Source organism: Oncorhynchus kisutch, linkage group LG2 (assembly GCF_002021735.2).
Source record: "Oncorhynchus kisutch isolate 150728-3 linkage group LG2, Okis_V2, whole genome shotgun sequence".
Lineage (NCBI taxonomy): Eukaryota > Metazoa > Chordata > Actinopteri > Salmoniformes > Salmonidae > Oncorhynchus > Oncorhynchus kisutch.
The window spans coordinates 77,786,189-77,807,864 of record NC_034175.2 but is presented as its reverse complement, the minus strand read 5'-3'; the positions used below and the strand labels follow the sequence as shown (position 1 = coordinate 77,807,864).

Genomic DNA, 21,676 nt, shown 5'->3' with positions numbered 1-21,676 from the left:
GAAGTACTTCATTACATTCTACTAGGCATTACTGCGAACATGTGGAGATTGACCCTATTGTTTTTGCACTAGTGACCCAAATATAAAAACACTACCTTGCAATAAGTAACAATATTTCTCGGTTTAATTTCCACCACAATACCGTCAAACACTTGTTAGGTAAAAACATTTTTAATCACTTCAGTTAATAAATTAAACAGTGAAACCTCTGGTTTAGAATGACATCCACACAGGGCCGGCCCTAGGTATAAAGCAACAGAAGGGACTGCTTGGGGCCCGGGCCCCCCCACCCAAAAAATTGGAACTCAGTCAAAACTTACTGTTGAGATTTAGAATACACCAGGTGCAACTTCTAAATGTGGTTGTGTGGCAGTCACTCTATTAGCCCATGTCAGCTAACATTGTTTTAGATTAGTAAATTAGTGATCATGGATGAATCACCGACTGGGCACGCACCCAGGAGCACAGACCTCCAGTGGGCCCCAATTGATTTTCTTAGTCACTCAACGTCATTTTAACATTGCATATCATGGCAAAATGTGTAGAATTTCAGGAAATTAAGTGTAAAACTGTTTCTCTTCGGTGTCCCCCCCCCCCCCAAAAATAATATGTTTTAGGTTTAGGGCCCTAAAAAGGCTAGGCCGGCCCTGTCCACACACAACAAAATATTCAACACCTGCAGAGTGGAGGTTCATGTTAAAGGCTGAATGCAGACGTTTTTACATCAATATCAAATCCTTTCTGAGTAACAATTAAGTACCTTACTGTAATAGATTTCCATTCAAATGGGCACAAATATCTTTTTAGCAAAAAACTCAAGCAAGAATGTTTGAACTAGCTGTTATTAGCAGAGGATTGGAACTCTTTGTTATTGGTCTATTAACCAATTTACAGCATGGTGATGTCACCACGGAAAACCAAAAACTCCGCTCATGCAAATGTACTGATTAGAAGGTCCTTGTATTTTCAACCAGCAACTATCACCACTGATCACATTTACACAGTGTTAGTGTCATTGTCTGTTGTACAATATAAAACACAGGAAAAACAACAATTTAAGGATGTCCCTAAATATGATAAAACAACCAAATCTGATGGAAGGCAAAGCTCAAAAGTAAAACGGGTGAAATGTTAAACTGAAAAATCGGAACTATTGAAGCATGCAGTCTATGGCGTACCCTATACACAACATACCAGTCTAGTCCACGGAGCGCTCCATGCCAGTCCACGGAGCTCTCCATACCAGTCTATGGCGTACCCTATACACAACATACCAGTCTAGTCCACGGAGCGCTCCATACCAGTCCACGGAGCTCTCCATACCAGTCTATGGCGTACCCTATACACAACATACCAGTCTAGTCCACGGAGCTCTCCATACCAGTCCACGGAGCTCTCCATACCAGTCTATGGCGTACCCTATACACAACATACCAGTCTAGTCCACGGAGCGCTCCATACCAGTCCACGGAGCTCTCCATACCAGTCTATGGCGTACCCTATACACAACATACCAGTCTAGTCCACGGAGCGCTCCATACCAGTCCACGGAGCTCTCCATACCAGTCTATGGCATACCCTATACACAACATACCAGTCTAGTCCACGGAGCTCTCCATACCAGTCTATGGCGTACCCTATACACAACATACCAGTCTAGTCCACGGAGCTCTCCATGCCAGTCTATGGCATACCCTATACACAACATACCAGTCTATTCCACGGAGCTCTCCATACCAGTCCACGGAGCGCTCCATACCAGTCTAGTCCACAGATCGCTCCATACCAGTCTAGTCCACGGAGAGCTTCATACCAGTCTAGTCCACGAAGCGCTCCATACCAGTCTAGTCCACTGAGCACTCCATACCAGTCCAGTCCACGGAGCGCTCCATACCAGTCCAGTCCACGAAGCGCTCCATACCAGTCCAGTCCACGGAGCGCTCCATACCAGTCTAGTCCACGGAGCGCTCCATACCAGTCTAGTCCACGGAGCGCTTCATACCAGTCTAGTCCACGGAGCGCTTCATAACAGTCTAGTCCACGTAGCGCTTCATACCAGTCTAGTCCACGTAGCGCTCCATACCAGTCTAGTCTAGTCCACAGAGCGGTCCATACCAGTCTAGTCTAGTCCACGGAGCGCTTCATACCAGTCTAGTCCACGTAGCATACCATACCAGTCTAGTCTACGGAGCTCTCCATATCAAATCAAATCAAATTGATTTATATAGCCCTTCGTACATCAGCTGATATCTCAAAGTGCTGTACAGAAACCCAGCCTAAAACCCCAAACAGCAAGCAATGCAGGTGTAGAAGCACGGTGGCTAGGAAAAACTCCCTAGAAAGGCCAATAGCATAGCAGTCTAGTCTAGTCCACAGAGCACTCCATACCAGTCTTGTCCACAGAGCGCTCCATACCAGTCTAGTTCACGGAGCTCTCCATAGCAGTCTAGTTCACGGAGCGCTCCATACCAGTCTAGTCCACGGAGCTCTCCATACCAGTCTAGTCCACGGAGCTCTCCATACCAGTCTAGTCCACGGAGCTCTCCATACCAGTCTAGTTCACGGAGCGCTCCATACCAGTCTAGTCCACGGAGCTCTCCATACCAGTCTAGTCCACGGAGCGCTCCATACCAGTCTAGTCCACGGAGCTCTCCATACCAGTCTAGTCCACGGAGCGCTCCATACCAGTCTAGTCCACGGAGCTCTCCATACCAGTCTAGTCCACGGAGCTCTCCATACCAGTCTAGTCCACGGAGCTCTCCATACCATAATATTCTGAACCAGAAAATAAAGAAAAGATGTGCCGATGCCTTCCACTACTGTCAGAGACAGGAAGAGGGTTGACCGATGCCTTCCACTACTGTCAGAGACAGGAAGAGGGTTGACCGATGCCTTCCACTACTGTCAGAGACAGGAAGAGGGTTGACCGATGCCTTCCACTACTGTCAGAGACAGGAAGAGGGTTGACCGATGCCTTCCACTACTGTCAGAGACAGGAAGAGGGTTGACCGATGCCTTCCACTACTGTCAGAGACAGGAAGAGGGTTGACCGATGCCTTCCACTACTGTCAGAGACAGGAAGAGGGTTGACCGATGCCTTCCACTACTGTCAGAGACAGGAAGAGGGTTGACCGATGCCTTCCACTACTGTCAGAGACAGGAAGAGGGTTGACCGATGCCTTCCACTACTGTCAGAGACAGGAAGAGGGTTGACCGATGCCTTCCACTACTGTCAGAGACAGGAAGAGGGTTGACCGATGCCTTCCACTACTGTCAGAGACAGGAAGAGGGTTGACCGATGCCTTCCACTACTGTCAGAGACCGGAAGAGGGTTGACCGATGCCTTCCACTACTGTCAGAGACAGGAAGAGGGTTGACCGATCCCTTCCACTACTGTCAGAGACAGGAAGAGGGTTGACCGATGCCTTCCACTACTGTCAGAGACAGGAAGAGGGTTGACCGATGCCTTCCACTACTGTCAGAGACAGGAAGAGGGTTGACCGATGCCTTCCACTACTGTCAGAGACAGGAAGAGGGTTGACCGATGCCTTCCACTACTGTCAGAGACCGGAAGAGGGTTGACCGATGCCTTCCACTACTGTCAGAGACAGGAAGAGGGTTGACCGATGCCTTCCACTACTGTCAGAGACAGGAAGAGGGTTGACCGATGCCTTCCACTACTGTCAGAGACAGGAAGAGGGTTGACCGATGCCTTCCACTACTGTCAGAGACAGGAAGAGGGTTGACCGATGCCTTCCACTACTGTCAGAGACAGGAAGAGGGTTGACCGATGCCTTCCACTACTGTCAGAGACAGGAAGAGGGTTGACCGATGCCTTCCACTACTGTCAGAGACAGGAAGAGGGTTGACCGATGCCTTCCACTACTGTCAGAGACAGGAAGAGGGTTGACCGATGCCTTCCACTACTGTCAGAGACAGGAAGAGGGTTGACCGATGCCTTCCACTACTGTCAGAGACAGGAAGAGGGTTGACCGATGCCTTCCACTACTGTCAGAGACCGGAAGAGGGTTGACCGATGCCTTCCACTACTGTCAGAGACAGGAAGAGGGTTGACCGATCCCTTCCACTACTGTCAGAGACAGGAAGAGGGTTGACCGATGCCTTCCACTACTGTCAGAGACAGGAAGAGGGTTGACCGATGCCTTCCACTACTGTCAGAGACAGGAAGAGGGTTGACCGATGCCTTCCACTACTGTCAGAGACAGGAAGAGGGTTGACCGATGCCTTCCACTACTGTCAGAGACCGGAAGAGGGTTGACCGATGCCTTCCACTACTGTCAGAGACAGGAAGAGGGTTGACCGATGCCTTCCACTACTGTCAGAGACAGGAAGAGGGTTGACCGATACCTTCCACTACTGTCAGAGACAGGAAGAGGGTTGACCGATGCCTTCCACTACTGTCAGAGACAGGAAGAGGGTTGACCGATGCCTTCCACTACTGTCAGAGACCGGAAGAGGGTTGACCGATGCCTTCCACTACTGTCAGAGACAGGAAGAGGGTTGACCGATCCCTTCCACTACTGTCAGAGACAGGAAGAGGGCTGACCGATGCCTTCCACTACTGTCAGAGACAGGAAGAGGGTTGACCGATGCCTTCCACTACTGTCAGAGACAGGAAGAGGGTTGACCGATGCCTTCCACTACTGTCAGAGACAGGAAGAGGGTTGACCGATGCCTTCCACTACTGTCAGAGACAGGAAGAGGGTTGACCGATGCCTTCCATTACTGTCAGAGACAGGAAGAGGGTTGACCGATGCCTTCCACTACTGTCAGAGACAGGAAGAGGGTTGACCGATGCCTTCCACTACTGTCAGAGACAGGAAGAGGGTTGACCGATGCCTTCCACTACTGTCAGAGACAGGAAGAGGGTTGACCGATGCCTTCCACTACTGTCAGAGACAGGAAGAGGGTTGACCGATGCCTTCCACTACTGTCAGAGACAGGAAGAGGGTTGACCGATGCCTTCCACTACTGTCAGAGACCGGAAGAGGGTTGACCGATGCCTTCCACTACTGTCAGAGACAGGAAGAGGGTTGACCGATGCCTTCCACTACTGTCAGAGACAGGAAGAGGGTTGACCGATACCTTCCACTACTGTCAGAGACAGGAAGAGGGTTGACCGATGCCTTCCACTACTGTCAGAGACAGGAAGAGGGTTGACCGATGCCTTCCACTACTGTCAGAGACAGGAAGAGGGTTGACCGATGCCTTCCACTACTGTCAGAGACAGGAAGAGGGTTGACCGATGCCTTCCACTACTGTCAGAGACAGGAAGAGGGTTGACCGATGCCTTCCACTACTGTCAGAGACAGGAAGAGGGTTGACCGATGCCTTCCACTACTGTCAGAGACAGGAAGAGGGTTGACCGATGCCTTCCACTACTGTCAGAGACAGGAAGAGGGTTGACCGATGCCTTCCACTACTGTCAGAGACAGGAAGAGGGTTGACCGATGCCTTCCACTACTGTCAGAGACGGGAAGAGGGTTGACCGATGCCTTCCACTACTGTCAGAGACAGGAAGAGGGCTGACCGATGCCTTCCACTACTGTCAGAGACAGGAAGAGGGTTGACCGATGCCTTCCACTACTGTCAGAGACAGGAAGAGGGTTGACCGATGCCTTCCACTACTATCAGAGACAGGAAGTCCATTATATTCAGCACCACAAGGGGGAAAGTACCAATATTCTATGAATGCGTCTCAAATGGCACCCTATTCCCTAAATAGTGCACCCTATTCCCTAAATAGTGCACCCTATTCCCTAAATAGTGCACTACATAGGGAATGTGGTGCTCTGCACCTGCAGACCAGAATCACAGATCCGAGACATATCAGCCAACCCCTACACAGGCAACGTGAACATGGCAAAAAGCCATGAAGATAACCATGGTGACCACTCGTTTCTTTTCCTCAGGATAGAGGAGTTAGCATAACCCCAACACTTGTCTTTCCTTCCAAACACAGGGAATAAAATATAGTTTTTTTTATTAAAACAGTTTATCCTTCATATGTCTTATAAATGATTGTTATTTGTAGTTATTACTTGTTGAGTTTCGATGGTGTATGGTAGTGTGTCTCTCACTCCACAGTGAGCAGAAGCCCAGTCTTGATTCTCCTCTTCCTCTTCTCTCACTCCACAGCGAGCAGAAGCCCAGTCTTGATTCTCCACTCCTCTTCTCTCACTCCACAGTGAGCAGAAGCCCAGTCTTGATTCTCCTCTTCCTCTTCTCTCACTCCACAGCGAGCAGAAGCCCAGTCTTGATTCTCCACTCCTCTTCTCTCACTCCACAGTGAGCAGAAGCCCAGTCTTGATTCTCCTCTTCCTCTTTTCCTGAGTCAGTAATCCAAGTCTCCTCCACCAATTATCTTCAATGTCTCCTTTTTACACCCCAATGCACTAATTAGTCTGCATGGTAGTCTGTACAACCCGTATATAGATACATGTTATCCATGCATTGGGTACACAGCTATCTCCTCCCTGTTCTCTTCTGGGATGTGGTTCAGAGTGTGTCTCTGGGGTTGGGGCTTGGAGGGAAGGTGGCCTCAGTCTGCGTTATGCATGATGGATCCTACGTAGTTACCAGGGAAGAGCCCGGAGGTACCAGTCTTAGTACCCTCGTACCAGCCATCGTCGTTCTTCTTGATCACATAGATGATACAGCCCTCGTTGAACGACAGCTCGTCCTCCTTGTCTGCTGCGTAGTCGTAGATGGCGACAACTGAAGAGGAGAGACGAGGCACAGATCAGTCAGTATTATCAGTTACGACAGCGCCTCGTCTGCTGCGTTGTCATAGAGAGGATTCAACAGGATTAGGTCTGAAGCACAGATGAACCATTTATCAAATCAGTATGATATGAGAACTAACCTATTGATGTCATAGGACAAGGGGTGGAGCTAGGGGGTGGAGCTAGGGTTAGGGGTGGAGCTAGGAGTAGGGCTAGGGGTGGAGCTTGGGTTAGGGGGTGGAGCTAGGGTTAGGGGTGGAGCTAGGGTTGGGGGTGGAGCTAGGGCTAGGGGGTGGAGCTAGAGCATACCTTTCTCCAGGTAGGTGTGTGGCGCCCAGGGAGGGTCCTCCTCGGCGTAGGGGTCACTGTACTCAATCACGGCCGACTCCTCCTCCTCTGCAGGAGGAGGTGCATCTGAGACTGGAGGAGAGGAGACAGACAGGAAATCAGTACCTGACAACTCTGACTGCACCATGCTCTGTCTGTCGGCGTCTGAGGCATGGGGAGGTCGTAACATAGGGCTCAATGCTGAAGGAATGGGATGGAGGAGCAACAAGGGGACAACGTGGACATCTCCAATACAGCTCTCAGCATCACAGAGCTCACAACATGGACATCTCCAATACAGCTCTCAGCATCACAGAGCTCACAACATGGACATCTCCAATACAGCTCTCAGCATCACAGAGCTCACAACATGAACATCGCCACTACAGCTCTCAGCATCACAGAGCTCACAACATGGACATCTCCACTACAGCTCTCAGCATCACAGAGCTCACAACATGGACATCGCCAATACAGCTCTCAGCATCACAGAGCTCACAACATGAACATCTCCACTACAGCTCTCAGCATCACAGAGCTCACAACATGGACATCGCCAATACAGCTCTCAATATAGGAAAGAGACAGAAGCCTCACTGGACACAACGGTAGTAGAACACCAAGAGGACATTGAGATCTTAAATAGAGCCCTCAGCGTGGACAGAGGCAGGTGGACAGACAGAGTATCATAGCGCTACGGGGAGGGGGGGCAACAGGGTGAAGGGAAGTGAAAAAGACAAGATGATGAATGGACAGAGAGACACACAGAACAAGACAAGAGGTTCGTTACTTTAGTGAGCTGCAGACAAAACGCTGTCAGAAGCGAGCAAGCAGGAATGACAGACTCTGCAAAAAAATGCGTAATTAAATAGTTGCCAGCGGCAACGCTCTGGATTTACGAACGCCCAGAGCGCACTCTGGTACCCCAGATTGAATTTACAAACACACCCGATACTGTAAAATGTCTAGCTAGTCATTTGTTATGCTAACAAGATATCAAGAGGTTGCATAGCAACAGCATCAACTTCCGGTAGACAGGCAAAGCGCTAGTTAGCACAACTGAAAGGATATCCAGTATACTAAAATTAACTAATAGTATATACACTCATTAACCTGTCTGGGAACCCCGTTCCGCTAGCGGAACCCCTCGCCAACAGCCAGTGGAATTGCAGGGTGCCAAATTCCAACAACAGAAATCTCATAATTCAAATTTCTCAAACATACAAGTATTAGGCACCATTTTAAAGATACACTTTTCAAAAAGGCTTTACTGCGAAAGCACACCAAACGATTATGTTACGTCACTACCAAGTCACACAAAAACACAGCCATTTTTCCAGCCAAAGAGAGGAGTCACAAAATTCAGAAATAGAGAAAATTAATCACTAACCTTTGATGATCTTCAGATGACACTCATAGGACTTCATGTTACACAATACATGTATGTTTTGTTCGGTAAAGTTCATATTTATATCCAAAAATCTCATTTGACATTGGCGTGTTATGTTCAGTAGTTCCAAAACATGCAGTGATTTTGCAGAGAGCCACATCAATTTACAGAAATACTCATAATAAACATTGATAAAAGATACAACTATTATACATGGAACTTTAGATAAACTTCTCCTTAATGCAACCGCTGTGTCAGATTTCAACATGACAGATATCCGCCATGTTGTGGAGTCAACATTAGTCAGAAATAGCTTTATAAATATTCACTTACCATTGATGATCTTCATCAGAATGCACTCCCAGGAATCCCAGTTCCACAATAAATGTTTGATTTGTTCAATAAAGTTCATAATTTATGTCCATATACCTCCTTTCGTTAGGGCGTTTGGTAAACAAATCCAAACGCGCGTGCAAGTCCAGCGGAAAGGACAGACGAAAGGTCCAAAAAGTTATATTACAGGTCATAGAAACATGTCAATCTTTAGGATGTTGTTAACATAAATCTTCAATAATGTTCCAACCAGAGAATTCCTTTGTCTGTAGAAAAGCAATGGAACGCGAGGTAACTCTCACATGAACGCGCGTCACGAGCCCAAGGCACTCTGCCAGACACCGGACTCATTTCGGCCCACCTTCACAGTAGAAGCATCAAACAAGGTTCTAAAGACTGTTGACATCTAGTGGAAGCCTTAGGAAGTGCAATATGACCCCACAGACACTGTATATTGGAATGGCAATGAGTTGAAAAACTACAAACCTCAGATTTCCCACTCCCTGGTGGATTTTTCTCAGGTTTCCCCTGCCATATGAGTTCTGTTATACTCACAGACATCATTCAAACAATTTTGGAAACATCAGAGTGTTTTCTATCCAATACTACTAATAATATGCATATATTAGTATCTGGGACTGAGTAGCAGGCAGTTTACTCTAGGCACGCTTTTCATCCAAAAGTGGAAATGCTGCCCCCTAGCACAAACAGGTTTAAGTATATAGTATACAGTATGTTAGTATGGATTTTCCAACACAGCTCTACACTTTTTTCTCTCAGACACATCATGTAGTGTTGTAAAACCACACAGTGGGAAAAGGAATCAAACAGGTGCTCCATTCTAGAACACTGAAGTGTGCAAACCTACTGTATACTCGGTCTCCACAGATACCCGCCCGGTCTCCACAGATACCCGCCCGGTCTCCACAGATAGTCGGGTCGTAGTTCACTCCCTACCCTCCGCAGAGAGTGAATCAGTATTCTCAACGGTACTATACTATGTGAGACAAGCGATGGACAGGCCCAGACTGATGATCCAGACCCCCATTCACCAGCTAGCTGGACCCAGCAGGGGGAACTCTAGAGTAACACAGTCTAGTGCTACTAATTACTGTCACTTGGGACCTCATGCTGGGCCCACACTGGTACAACACCACAGTCAGCAGGAGAGCATTTATAAACCTGCTGTTTCTGAAGGAAGAAACTAAATGACAGCTCTATTAAGAGACATTGTTTAATACCCAACGGTCCCATCTCTGTGGCATATTGAGATTTTAAAAAACAACTTAATGGAAAAGGATGGTTTGAGCAACAGGGACAAAGGAGAAAGGATGCTCCTGAAGGGGGTGAGGAGGGAGTGATGGGAGGACGAGGGGAGAGAGGGTGATGTGGGGGGGACGAGGGGTGAGGAGGGAGTGATGGGAGGACGAGGGGAGAGAGGGTGATGTGGGGGGGACGAGGGGTGAGGAGGGAGTGATGGGAGGACGAGGGGAGAGAGGGTGATGTGGGGGGGACGAGGGGTGAGGAGGGAGTGATGGGGGGACGAGAGGGTGATGTGGGACAATGGGGTGAGGAGGGAGTGATGGGGGGACGAGGGGAGAAAGGGTGATGTGGGGGGGACGAGGGTTGAGGAGGGAGTGATGAGGGGAGAGAGGGTGAGGGGGGACGAGGGGAGAGAGGGTGATGTGGGACAATGGGGTGAGAGGGTGATGTGGGACAATGGGGTGAGGAGGGAGTGATGAGGGGAGAGAAGTTGATGTGGGACAAAGGGGTGAGGAGAGGGGTGGGTCACTCACCTTCCGCCGAGATTGCTGCAGCAGAGAGAGGATATTGGGCGGGAAGAGGGGCCTCGGCTACAGCCTCAGCCGATTGGGCCTCAGTGTTAGGGGCGCGGTCAGGTGTGGACGGTGAGGATTGGGTAGCAGGAGGAGAGGTCCCTGTAGCCCCACCAGCAGAGGAGGAGGAGAGAGTAAAAGAGACAAATAAAGGACAGGGAGGGGAGAGAGACAGCGAGAACTGAAAGATAAAGCAGATTGTATTTGGGTTAACAGGGTGTTGGACATACAGACCAACACTACTGCTGTGGGCGCTGGGAGGGATCCCTTCTTACCTTTCTACCTGCTCTAACAGAGCTTTGTTTCTTTAGCCTCAACCTCCAAAACTCAGGTGTGGTGTGTGTGACCGTGCAGTAGCTGGGTGGCCATAGAGAAGTACCTTTCCTGTGTGTTACCTGTTGGAGAGGCTGTTGGCATAGCGATGGGTACTCCTACAGAGCCACTCCCACTGTTCTCTCCACTGCTGCTGGGGTGACTGCCTCCACTGCTGCTGGGGTGACTGCCTCCACTGCTGCTGGGGTGACTGCCTCCACTGCTGCTGGGGTGACTGCCTCCACTGCTGCTGGGGTGACTGCCTCCACTGCTGCTGGGGTGACTGCCTCCACTGCTGCTGGGGTGACTGCCTCCACTGCTGCTGGGGTGACTGCCTCCACTGCTGCTGGGGTGACTGTTGGGGTGACTGTTGGGGTGACTGCCTCCACTGCTGATTAAAACACACACACACACACACACACACACACACACACGTTACAGAACACTGCTGCGTAACACACACATTATAGACACACTGCTGATTAAAACACACACACACACACACTACTGTTCAGGGATGAGAGGACAGGACAGGGCTCGCATAACACAACTGACACAAGCTAGTCACCAGACAGGGTTGGTCACCAAGCAGCGTTGGTCCTGGTCAGCAGAATACCACCCTGCATACCACTGCTGGCTTGCTTCTGAAGCTAAGCAGGGTTGGTCCTGGTCAGCAGCATACCACCCTGCATACCACTGCTGGCTTGCTTCTGAAGCTAAGCAGGGTTGGTCCTGGTCAGCAGCATACCACCTTGCATACCACCCTGCATACCACTGCTGGCTTGCTTCTGAAGCTAAGCAGGGTTGGTCCTGGTCAGCAACATACCACTCTGCATACTACTGCTGGCTTGCTTCTGAAGCTAAGCAGGGTTGGTCCTGGTCAGCAGCATACCACCCTGCATACCACTGCTGGCTTGCTTCTGAAGCTAAGCAGGGTTGGTCCTGGTCAGCAGCATACCACCCTGCATACCACTGTTGGCTTGCTTCTGAAGCTAAGCAGGGTTGGTCCTGGTCAGCAGCATACCACCCTGCATACCACTGTTGGCTTGCTTCTGAAGCTAAGTAGGGTTGGTCCTGGTCAGCAGCAAACCACCCTGCATACCACTGTTGGCTTGCTTCTGAAGCTAGCAGGGTTGTACAGCCTCTCTACTGTATATAGCCCCTCTACTGTATATAGTCTCTCTACTGTATATAGCCTCTCTACTGTATATAGCCTCTACTGTATATAGCCTCTCTACTGTATATAGCCTCTCTACTGTATATAGCCTCTACTGTATATAGTCTCTACTGTATATAGTCTCTACTGTATATAGCCTCTACTGTATATAGCCCCTCTACTGTATATAGCCTCTCTACTGTATATAGCCTCTACTGTATATAGCTTCTACTGTATATAGCCTCTACTGTATATAGCCCCTCTACTGTATATAGCCCCTCTACTGTATAGCCCCTCTACTGTATATAGCCCCTCTACTGTATATAGCCCCTCTACTGTATATAGCCCTCTACTGTATAGCCCCTCTACTGTATATAGCCTCTACTGTATATAGCCTCTACTGTATATAGCCTCTACTGTATATAGCCTCTACTGTATGTAGCCTCTCTACTGTATATAGCCCCTCTACTGTATATAGCCTCTCTACTGTATATAGCCTCTCTACTGTATATAACCTCTACTGTATATAGCCTCTCTACTGTATATAGCCTCACTACTGTATATAGCCTCTACTGTATATAGCCTCTACTGTATATAGCCTCTACTGTATATAGCCTCACTACTGTATATAGCCTCTACTGTATATAGCCTCACTACTGTATATAGCCTCACTACTGTATATAGCCTCACTACTGTATATAGCCTCACTACTGTATATAGCCTCACTACTGTATATAGCCTCTACTGTATATAGCCTCACTACTGTATATAGCCTCACTACTGTATATAGCCTCTACTGTATATAGCCTCTACTGTATATAGCCTCACTACTGTATATAGCCTCACTACTGTATATAGCCTCACTACTGTATATAGCCTCACTACTGTATATAGCCTCACTACTGTATATAGCCTCTACTGTATATAGCCTCACTACTGTATATAGCCTCACTACTGTATATAGCCTCACTACTGTATATAGCCTCTCTACTGTATATAGCCTCTACTGTATATAGCCTCACTACTGTATATATCCTCACTACTGTATATAGCCTCTACTGTATATAGCCTCTACTGTATATAGCCTCTACTGTATATAGCCTCTCTACTGTATATAGCCTCACTACTGTATATAGCCTCTACTGTATATAGCCTCTACTGTATATAGCCTCACTACTGTATATATTCTCACTACTGTATATAGCCTCACTACTGTATATAGCTTCTACTGTATATAGCCTCTACTGTATATAGCCTCTCTACTGTATATAGCCTCACTACTGTATATAGCCTCTACTGTATAGAGCCTCTACTGTATATAGCCTCACTACTGTATATAGCCTCACTACTGTATATAGCCTCTACTGTATATAGCCTCTACTGTATATAGCCTCTACTGTATATAGCCTCTACTGTATATAGCCTCTCTACTGTATATAGCCTCACTACTGTATATAGCCTCTACTGTATATAGCCTCTACTGTATATAGCCTCTACTGTATATAGCCTCTACTGCATATAGCCTCTACTGTATATAGCCTCACTACTGTATATAGCCTCTACTGTATATAGCCTCTACTGTATATAGCCTCACTACTGTATATAGCCTCACTACTGTATATAGCCTCACTACTGTATATAGCCTCTACTGTATATAGCCTCACTACTGTATATAGCCTCACTACTGTATATAGCCTCACTACTGCATATAGCCTCTACTGTATATAGCCTCACTACTGTATATAGCCTCTACTGTATATAGCCTCTACTGTATATAGCCTCTACTGTATATAGCCTCACTACTATATAGCCTCACTACTGTATATAGCCTCACTACTGTATATAGCCTCTACTGTATATAGCCTCACTACTGTATATAGCCTCTACTGTATATAGCCTCTACTGTATATAGCCTCTACTGTATATAGCCTCTACTGTATATAGCCTCTACTGCATATAGCCTCTACTGTATATAGCCTCTACTGTATGTAGCCTCTCTACTGTATATAGCCCCTCTACTGTATATAGCCTCTCTACTGTATATAGCCTCTCTACTGTATATAACCTCTACTGTATATAACCTCTACTGTATATAGCCTCTCTACTGTATATAGCCTCACTACTGTATATAGCCTCTACTGTATATAGCCTCTCTACTGTATATAGCCTCTACTGTATATAGCCTCACTACTGTATATAGCCTCTACTGTATATAGCCTCTACTGTATATAGCCTCTACCGTATATAGCCTCACTACTGTATATAGCCTCACTACTGTATATAGCCTCTACTGTATATAGCCTCACTACTGTATATAGTCTCACTACTGTATATAGCCTCTACTGTATATAGCCTCTACTGTATATAGCCTCACTACTGTATATAGCCTCACTACTGTATATAGCCTCTACTGTATATAGCCTCTCCTGTATATAGCCTCTACTGTATATAGCCTCACTACTGTATATAGCCTCTACTGTATATAGCCTCTCTACTGTATATAACCTCTACTGTATATAGCCTCTCTACTGTATATAGCCTCACTACTGTATATAGCCTCTACTGTATATAGCCTCTCTACTGTATATAGCCTCTACTGTATATAGCCTCACTACTGTATATAGCCTCTACTGTATATAGCCTCTACTGTAAATAGCCTCACTACTGTATATAGCCTCACTACTGTATATAGCCTCACTACTGTATATAGCCTCTACTGTATATAGCCTCACTACTGTATATAGCCTCTACTGTATATAGCCTCACTACTGTATATAGCCTCACTACTGTATATAGCCTCACTACTGTATATAGCCTCTACTGTATATAGCCTCACTACTGTATATAGCCTCACTACTGTATATAGCCTCACTACTGTATATAGCCTCTACTGTATATAGCCTCACTACTGTATATAGCCTCACTACTGTATATAGCCTCACTACTGTATATAGCCTCTACTGTATATAGCCTCTACTGTATATAGCCTCACTACTGTATATAGCCTCACTACTGTATATAGCCTCTACTATATATAGCCTCACTACTGTATATAGCCTCACTACTGTATATAGCCTCTACTGTATATAGCCTCTACTGTATATAGCCTCTACTGTATATAGCCTCTCTACTGTATATAGCCTCTACTGTATATAGCCTCTACTGTATATAGCCTCACTACTGTATATAGCCTCACTACTGTATATAGCCTCACTACTGTATATAGCCTCTACTGTATATAGCCTCACTACTGTATATAGCTTCTACTGTATATAGCCTCTACTGTATATAGCCTCTCTACTGTATATAGCCTCACTACTGTATATAGCCTCTACTGTATAGAGCCTCTACTGTATATAGCCTCACTACTGTATATAGCCTCACTACTGTATATAGCCTCTACTGTATATAGCCTCTACTGTATATAGCCTCTACTGTATATAGCCTCTCTACTGTATATAGCCTCTCTACTGTATATAGCCTCACTACTGTATATAGCCTCTACTGTATATAGCCTCTACTGTATATAGCCTCTACTGTATATAGCCTCTACTGTATATAGCCTCTACTGTATATAGCTTCTCTACTGTATATAGCTTCTCTACTGTATATAGCTTCTCTACTGTATATAGCCTCACTACTGTATATAGCCTCTCTACTGTATATAGCCTCACTACTGTATATAGCCTCTACTGTATATAGGCTCTACTGTATATAGCCTCACTACTGTATATAGCCTCACTACTGTATATAGCCTCACTACTGTATATAGCCTCTACTGTATATAGCCTCTCTACTGTATATAGCCTCACTACTGTATATAGCCTCTACTGTATATAGCCTCTACTGTATATAGCCTCTACTGTATATAGCCTCACTACTGTAGAGCCTCTACTGTATAGAGCCTCTACTGTATAGAGCCTCACTACTGTATATAGCCTCACTACTGTATATAGCCTCACTACTGTATATAGCCTCTACTGTATATAGCCTCTACTGTATATAGCCTCTACTGTATATAGCCTCTACTGTATATAGCCTCTACTGTATATAGCCCCTCTACTGTATATAGCCTCTCTACTGTATAGCCTCTACTGTATATAGCCTCTACTGTATATAGCCCCTCTACTGTATATAGCCCCTCTACTGTATATAGCCCCTCTACTGTATATAGCCCCTCTACTGTATATAGCCCCTCTACTGTATATAGCCTCTACTGTATATAGCCTCTACTGTATGTAGCCTCTCTACTGTATATAGCCCCTCTACTGTATATAGCCTCTCTACTGTATATAGCCTCTCTACTGTATATAACCTCTACTGTATATAGCCTCTCTACTGTATATAGCCTCACTACTGTATATAGCCTCTCTACTGTATATAGCCTCTCTACTGTATATAGCCTCTACTGTATATAGCCTCACTACTGTATATAGCCTCTACTGTATATAGCCTCTACTGTATATAGCCTCACTACTGTATATAGCCTCACTACTGTATATAGCCTCTACTGTATATAGCCTCACTACTGTATATAGCCTCACTACTGTATATAGCCTCTACTGTATATAGCCTCTACTGTATATAGCCTCTACTGTATATAGCCTCACTACTGTATATAGCCTCACTACTGTATATAGCCTCTCTACTGTATATAGCCTCTCTACTGTATATAGCCTCTCTACTGTATATAGCCTCTACTGTATATAGCCTCACTACTGTATATAGCCTCACTACTGTATATAGCCTCTACTGTATATAGCCTCTACTGTATATAGCCTCTACTGTATATAGCCTCACTACTGTATATAGCCTCTACTGTATATAGCCTCTACTGTATATAGCCTCACTACTGTATATAGCCTCACTACTGTATATAGCCTCTACTGTATATAGCCTCACTACTGTATATAGCCTCTACTGTATATAGCCTCTACTGTATATAGCCTCACTACTGTATATAGCCTCACTACTGTATATAGCCTCTACTGTATATAGCCTCTACTGTATATAGCCTCTACTGTATATAGCTTCTACTGTATATAGCCTCTACTGTATATAGCCTCACTACTGTATATAGCCTCTACTGTATATAGCCTCTACTGTATATAGCCTCTACTGTATATAGCCTCACTACTGTATATAGCCTCTACTGTATATAGCCTCACTACTGTATATAGCCTCTACTGTATATAGCCTCTACTGTATATAGCCTCACTACTGTATATAGCCTCTACTGTATATAGCCTCACTACTGTATATAGCCTCTACTGTATATAGCCTCTACTGTATATAGCCTCACTACTGTATATAGCCTCACTACTGTATATAGCCTCACTACTGTATATAGCCTCTACTGTATATAGCCTCTACTGTATATAGCTTCTACTGTATATAGCCTCTACTGTATATAGCCTCACTACTGTATATAGCCTCTACTGTATATAGCCTCTACTGTATATAGCCTCTACTGTATATAGCCTCACTACTGTATATAGCCTCTACTGTATATAGCCTCACTACTGTATATAGCCTCTACTGTATATAGCCTCACTACTGTATATAGCCTCACTACTGTATATAGCCTCACTACTGTATATAGCCTCACTACTGTATATAGCCTCTACTGTATATAGCCTCACTACTGTATATAGCTTCTACTGTATATAGCCTCTACTGTATATAGCCTCACTACTGTATATAGCCTCTACTGTATAGAGCCTCTACTGTATAGAGCCTCTACTGTATATAGCCTCACTACTGTATATAGCCTCACTACTGTATATAGCCTCTACTGTATATAGCCTCTACTGTATATAGCCTCTACTGTATATAGCCTCTACTGTATATAGCCTCTCTACTGTATATAGCCTCTCTACTGTATATAGCCTCTCTACTGTATATAGCCTCTACTGTATATAGCCTCACTACTGTATATAGCTTCTACTGTATATAGCCTCTACTGTATATAGCCTCACTACTGTATATAGCCTCTACTGTATAGAGCCTCTACTGTATAGAGCCTCTACTGTATATAGCCTCACTACTGTATATAGCCTCACTACTGTATATAGCCTCTACTGTATATAGCCTCTACTGTATATAGCCTCTACTGTATATAGCCTCTACTGTATATAGCCTCTACTGTATATAGCCTCTCTACTGTATATAGCCTCTCTACTGTATATAGCCTCTACTGTATATAGCCTGTCTTTTTACTGTTGTTTTATTTCTTTACCTACCTATTGTTCACCTAATACCTTTTTTGTACTGTTGGTTAGAGCCTGTAAGTAAGCATTTCATACCTGTTGTATTCGGTGCATGTGACAAATAAACTTTGATTTGATTTAGTACTACGTAGTACTATGCATACTACCTCTTATTACTTCTAGTGTTAGTCTGACTAGACCTGATTGTTATTGACTAATGAACTGCATTGTTGAGGCAGCCCAGGATCCTTAGCTTAGTGATGAGCTTTGAGGGCTCTAGGTGTTGACCGCTGAGCTGTAGTCAATGAATTGCATTCTCACAAAGTTATTCCTCTTGTCTAGATGGGTGAGGGCAGTGTGGAGTGCAATAGAGATTGCATCATCTGTGGATCTGTTGGTGCGGTCTAGGGTTTCTGGGATAATGATGTTGATGTGAGCCATCCAGCCTTTCAAAGAATTGTATGGCTACAGATGTGAGTGCTACGGGGCAATAGTCATTTAGACAGGTTACCTTGGTGTTCTTGGACACAGGGACTATGATGGTCTGCTTCAAACATGTTGGTATTACAGACTGGGTCAGGGAGATTGAAAAAGTCAGTAAAGACACTTGCCAGCTGGTCAGTACTCGTCCTGTGTAAAGGTCTTACTCACATTGGCTACCGTGTGTGTGATCACACAGTCGTCCGGAACAGCTGGTGCTCTCATGCATGATTCGGTGTTGCTAACCTCGAAGCCAGCATAAAAGGCATTTAGCTCTGTTAGGCTCGGGTTACTGGGCTGCTCACGGCTGGGTTTCCCTTTGTAATCCGTAGTAGTTTGAAAGCCCTGCCACATCCGAAAAACGCCAGAGCAGGTGTAGTAGGATTCAATCTTAGTCCCGTATTGATGCTTTGCCTGTTTTATGATTCGTCTGAGGGAGTAGCAGGATTTCTTGTAAGCATCCGGATTAGTGTCCCGCTCCTTGAAAGCGGCAGCTCTTTAGCTCAGTGCGGATGTTGCCTATAATCCATTGCTTCGGTTTGGGATATGTACGTACGATCACTGTGGCGACAACGTCGTCGATGCACTTATTAATGAAGCCGGTGACTGTGGCATACTCCTCAATACCATCGGTAACATCCCAGAACATATTCCAGTCTGTGCTAGGGACAATGTAGCATACCATCAGTAACATCCCAGATCATATTCCATTCTGTGCTAGTCTGATCATATTCCATTCTGTGGTAGTCTGATCATATTCCAGTCTGATCATATTCCATTCTGTGATAGTCTGATCATATTCCAGTCTGTGCTAGTCTGATCATATTCCAGTCTGATCATATTCCATTCTGTGCTAGTCTGATCATATTCCAGTCTGTGCTAGTCTGATCATATTCCAGTCTGTGCTAGTCTGATCATATTCCAGTCTGTGCTAGTCTGATCATATTCCAGTCTGTGCTAGTCTGATCATATTCCAGTCTGTGCTAGTCTGATCATATTCCATTCTGTGCTAGTCTGATCATATTCCAGTCTGTGATAGTCTGATCATATTCCAGTCTGTGATAGTCTGATCATATTCCAGTCTGTGATAGTCTGATCATATTCCAGTCTGATCATATTCCAGTCTGTGATAGTCTGATCATATTCCATTCTGTGCTAGTCTGATCATATTCCAGTCTGTGATAGTCTGATCATATTCCAGTCTGATCATATTCCATTCTGTGCTAGTCTGATCAAATTCCATTCTGTGCTAGTCTGATCATATTCCAGTCTCTGCTAGTCTGATCATATTCCAGTCTGTGATAATCTGATCATATTCCAGTCTGTGCTAGTCTGATCATATTCCAGTCTGTGCTAGTCTGATCATATTCCAGTCTGATCATATTCCATTCTGTGCTAGTCTGATCATATTCCAGTCTGTGCTAGTCTGATCATATTCCAGTCTGATCATATTCCATTCTGTGATAGTCTGATCATATTCCAGTCTGTGCTAGTCTGATCATATTCCATTCTGTGCTAGTCTGATCATATTCCTGTCTCAGGATGGTAAGTTGGTGGTTGAAGATATCCCTCTAGTGGTGTGGGGGCTGTGCTTTGGCAAAGTGGGTGGGGTTATATCCTTCCTGTTTGGCCCTGTCCGGGGGTGTCCTCGGATGGGTCCACAGTGTCTCCTGACCCCTCCTGTCTCAGCCTCCAGTATTTATGCTGCAGTAGTTTATGTGTCAGGGGGCTAGGGTCAGTTTGTTATATCTGGAGTACTTCTCCTGTCCTATTCGGTGTCCTATGTGAATCTAAGTGTGCGTTCTCTAATTCTCTCCTTCTCTCTCTCGGAGGACCTGAGCCCTAGGACCATGCCCCAGGATTACCTGACATGATTTTTTAATGTATTTTTTATTTCACCTTTATTTAACCAGGTAGGCTAGTTGAGAACAAGTTCTCATTTGCAACTGCGACCTGGCCAAGATAAAGCATAGCAGTGTGAGCATACAACAAAGAGTTACACATGGAGTAAACAATTAACAAGTCAATAACACAGTAGAAAACAAAGGGGGGGGGTCTATATACAATGTGTGCAAAAGGCATGAGGAGGTAGGCAAATAATTACAATTTTGCAGATTAACACTGGAGTGATAAATGATCAGATGGTCATGTACAGGTAGAGATATTGGTGAGCAGAAAAGTAAATAAATAAAAACAGTATGGGGATGAGGTAGGTGAAAAGGGTGGGCTATTTACCAATAGACTATGTACAGCTGCAGCGATCGGTTAGCTGCTCAGATAGCTGATGTTTGAAGTTGGTGAGGGAGATAAGTCTCCAACTTCAGCGATTTTTGCAATTCGTTCCAGTCACAGGCAGCAGAGTACTGGAACGAAAGGCGGCCAAATGAGGTGTTGGCTTTAGGGATGATCAGTGAGATACACCTGCTGGAGCGCGTGCTACGGATGGGTGTTGCCATCGTGACCAGTGAGCTGAGATAAGGCGGAGCTTTACCTAGCATGGACTTGTAGATGACCTGGAGCCAGTGGGTCTGGCGACGAATATGTAGCGAGGGCCAGCCGACTAGAGCATTCAAGTCGCAGTGGTGGGTGGTATAAGGTGCTTTAGTGACAAAACGGATGGCACTGTGATAGACTGCATCCAGTTTGCTGAGTAGAGTGTTGGAAGCCATTTTGTAGATGACATCGCCGAAGTCGAGGATCGGTAGGATAGTCAGTTTTACTAGGGTAAGCTTGGCGGCGTGAGTGAAGGAGGCTTTGTTGCGGAATAGAAAGCCGACTCTTGATTTGATTTTCGATTGGAGATGTTTGATATGAGTCTGGAAGGAGAGTTTGCAGTCTAGCCAGACACCTAGGTACTTATAGACGTCCACATATTCTAGGTCGGAACC

General features: G+C 45.5%; 1 protein-coding gene across 2 annotated transcripts in view; it reads right to left on the bottom strand.

Moving 5' to 3' along the window:
• Nucleotides 1-5,530: 5,530 nt before the first annotated feature.
• Nucleotides 5,531-21,676, bottom strand: part of LOC109886164 (abl interactor 2) — a 67,170-nt gene continuing 51,024 nt past the window's right edge. Inside the window, exons 6-9 of one of the 2 annotated variants that reach the window (XM_031801751.1) lie at nucleotides 11,027-11,331; nucleotides 10,593-10,733; nucleotides 7,056-7,166; nucleotides 5,531-6,738 (exon numbers count right to left, since the gene is read on the bottom strand). In XM_031801751.1, coding sequence (XP_031657611.1) covers nucleotides 6,563-6,738; nucleotides 7,056-7,166; nucleotides 10,593-10,733; nucleotides 11,027-11,331 — 733 coding nt within the window. In that variant the 3' untranslated portion in view covers nucleotides 5,531-6,562. Of the gene's footprint in view, nucleotides 6,739-7,055; nucleotides 7,167-10,592; nucleotides 10,734-11,026; nucleotides 11,335-21,676 lie in introns of both variants that reach the window. The other variant, XM_031801746.1, reaches the window with a different exon arrangement.